This window comes from Pinus tabuliformis, chromosome 3_1, assembly GCF_031772625.1.
Source record: "Pinus tabuliformis cultivar Carrire ecotype Pingquan chromosome 3_1, CPIR1, whole genome shotgun sequence".
Taxonomy (NCBI): Eukaryota; Viridiplantae; Streptophyta; class Pinopsida; order Pinales; family Pinaceae; genus Pinus; species Pinus tabuliformis.
The window spans coordinates 86550392-86553782 of NC_142301.1; the positions used below are offsets into that span (position 1 = coordinate 86550392).

The 3391-nt window shown below is 39.9% G+C and overlaps 1 protein-coding gene across 1 annotated transcript; it reads left to right on the top strand.

Moving 5' to 3' along the window:
* The first annotated feature begins 2204 nt into the window (after nt 1-2204).
* Nucleotides 2205-3071, top strand: LOC149185898 (LOB domain-containing protein 27-like). The gene is made up of 2 exons (XM_089409167.1): nt 2205-2812; nt 2963-3071. The coding sequence occupies exons 1-2, from the start codon at nt 2205-2207 to the stop codon at nt 3069-3071; spliced, it is 717 nt and encodes a 238-aa protein (XP_089265293.1).
* Nucleotides 3072-3391: the final 320 nt, after the last annotated feature.

The window sequence follows — 3391 nt, forward strand, 5'->3', positions numbered from 1 at the left end:
CATTGCTTCCTTTCTATTTTTTGAGGGGAAATGTACACTATGAGTAGCCACTTGTGATATTAAAACAGTGAGCTCTGAGGTCAATATAATGCTCAGACTTATTGAGAAACAAGAGCTGGAGATATTCAATAGAAAAAGATGGAGATGGGTGTTTCAATGGACAATCTGCTTCAAACAATTTCAGATCACGGAATCAGGAATCGATTTCAATTATTATGCCTCTATATAATTCATTCTCTGATGAAGGATTCATGGTGGAAGGAACTTGAAAAAAACTCGTTCCTCAGATTTTGGCAAAGATGATTAGATTTCAGAAATGACAAATCAAACATCCATAACCATCAGTGTTGTTAGATTTATCACCAGCAAAATCTAACACTGAAAATTCAAATTCACCAAAGAGTATTTCAGAGGAAAATCATCGTGATGATTGAGTAATATGGAGAACAATTACAGATCCATGCTACGAGCATTTTTCCAGGGAAAATAATCTTGCAAATTGAAACCCAACGACACCCTTTATGAAGAAACCAAAAATACTAGAAACCCTTGTCTTCTCGTCTTCCACAGTCCAAAGGTGAGAAATCTCTTCAGAGATGACTTATTGCTTTGGCTCATTGTTTCCAATAATCCATCTTCTACAATCTTAGAAATGAACTGTGTATGCAAATAGCCACGCTTACAAAGATAGAATTAGATAGAAATGATGGTGATGAATATGCAAAGATGTGGTTGATACAGAGATTGCAAACTCAGAGGTTTGCTTTATTTCTGGATGAAGTTTGGAGAGATGGTTCCCAGTTGATGGAAGAAATTTGGTTTCTTGCTGCTAACCCACCACTCCAACTCGAGACTCGTTGTAAGTTCAAGGAATCGCAAAGTCCTGTCAGAAATTGGAGTTGCGGAGACATCTATAATAAGAATGGGGCATTTGGTAGAAGAGGAAAACTGGCAGCTATTTTTTATTCATCCTTTTCGAATTCCATGATTCAGTTGGGGCTTACTCACGAGGTTCTTCTTTGGTTGTCCACACTCAGAGAAAGTGTTCAACCTTCATCCAGTTCTTTGTTCTTGATTGGCATATCTGATTACAAGTTATTTTCTCAGTGATATAGTGATAAAGTAAATTCAAATTAACTCACATGTACAATTTATAGTGTTCTTCCTACCTCTCCTCTCCTTTGGCTATAGCTTTCCCATTGAGCAACTTGGTAGCTTCATAGTCATGAACAACAATTTATATGCAATATTAATTCAATAATTAATAAAAAACAGTGTAAGGCACCCTATTTAGATTTGCCCATTCCATGTCCTGATTGTTCCTCAATTTATGCCTTACGGCGTTTCCTTTGCAACATTTGGTGCAAATGCTAGTATACTCTATCTCGAAATGACATGATCATTTCACCAATTTAAACAATTGAATAAAAATGAAACATCCATTATTAATATAAACTATGAGAGACACATTATACCAGAATCCGAATCGAGTAACCATCGAGATCTAAACACTACATGGGTTCTCGTGGGATTCCATCCATCCTTTAATTTAACAAGAAAATCCTCCACTCAAATTTTGGCGGCCGCCGGATCGAAACCCGCGGGACAGGAATGTGCGGGCAACACGAACGTGTTGAGAATCGAAGGTGGGTAAGCTAGTTGTGATAAGAATCGGCCGGTGAGTATGGCAGAACAGCAGCCATGCACGCGAATATCCCAACGACATTCCGATTCTGTTCGCTCTCTGCTTCTCCCAACGACATATAATTATGTAATGGACAACTTTGACTTCTTCTAAAACGCATCGAGGCGCCATAAGATTCGAGGAGAGGCAGCTATATGAATCCCGTTGAATATGGCACCCAATTTTCAGTTCCTCCCTATTTTAGGCTGCAATCACCCTACGTGTCCATGAATTTTATCCCATTCTTTGACACCACCCATCAAGGCATCCGAGGCACCAATAATATCCCCTCATTCTCACCACTCACTGTTTCATCACTGCGTATCCCCTCATTCTCACCACTAGTACTGTTTCATCACTGCCCCCACCTTCCAAAATTCTAAGCGCCCAATTACTTTGGCACTGCCTTGGATTTGCTCAAATTTTGGAGCTACAGTACAGAAAGAAAAGAAACGCAGGAGGTATATATAGTTTTATAAAACCAAAATCATTTAGCTGCCCTCCTCTCTGAACCAACCAGATGACAGGCAAAGGTGGCATCGGTCAGGCTTGTGCTGCATGCAAGTACCAGAGGAGAAAATGTTCTCCAGATTGCCCATTGGCTCCTTATTTTCCACCTGATCAACCCAGACAATTTCTGAATGCTCACAAGCTGTTTGGAGTGAGCAACATTTTGAGGATTCTCAAGCAGCTTCCAGACGATAGGCAAAAGAGCGATGCAATGAAATCCATGGTGTACCAGGCCAATGCAAGGGAGAAAGATCCTGTTCATGGATGTTTTGGAATTATTGTGATGCTTCAAACCCAGGTGGAGCGATTGAAAGAAGAGCTCGAACTGGTGAGAAGCCAAGTAATGTTTTTGGACCAGCAGTTCCAGAATAAGGTTGACCCATATAACAACAATCTGCCTGCACAGCAACACCAACAGCAGCAACTTCAACCCCTGGGCAATGGGGCCGGAGTTATGCCTAACTCATGGATATATCCTTCTTACGTGCACTCCCCTTACGTAGGCTATGATGGCCAGGGTATTTATCGCCACTCTAATCTGAGGCCTAGTAACAATTTGTTGCTTGAATACGAACCAAGACAGGATTATAGCGACTCCAAAGACGCCTATGAATCTAGGTACGTTTGTTATTTAGTTAGTTAATGGCTTCAATCTATTTAATTTTTAATTTTTGTTGATTCGAAAGTTGGTGTGTCTGTTTTTGGTTTTTTTTTTCAATAGAATAAGATTTTGCAAACATGTATTTGGTTCGTTTGTAACGAATGCAGTGCAGAGTCTTCGCTGAAAGAAAGCCAGTCTTTATTGGAGCCTGTCGCAGATCATGAGCAGCTCAAGAGTGCGGCAGCCTTGTTCACTCTCACCAACGGCCAGCACTAGAACATTATAGCAATTAAAAGTCCAATCTGTCTAACATAGTTTGTAGCAGGACCATCTTTTTATCTCCAACATGATGCTGAAATTCATGGAGTTCCACAAGGAATATTGCAAACTCTTGTTGTATTAAAAGTTATTAGGGTGAGTAGGGTTTTGCACAGAGAAATAGAAAAAGGACCGAGTTTGTAACAATAACATTGCCAGTTTTCCAGCATACGGCCCATTAACCTAGTGATGATGTAGATAGAATGGATTTTCACGACATTAATGAGAAACACAATTTTTTTCATACAATCTCATAAATATGTACCGAGTGCACATCT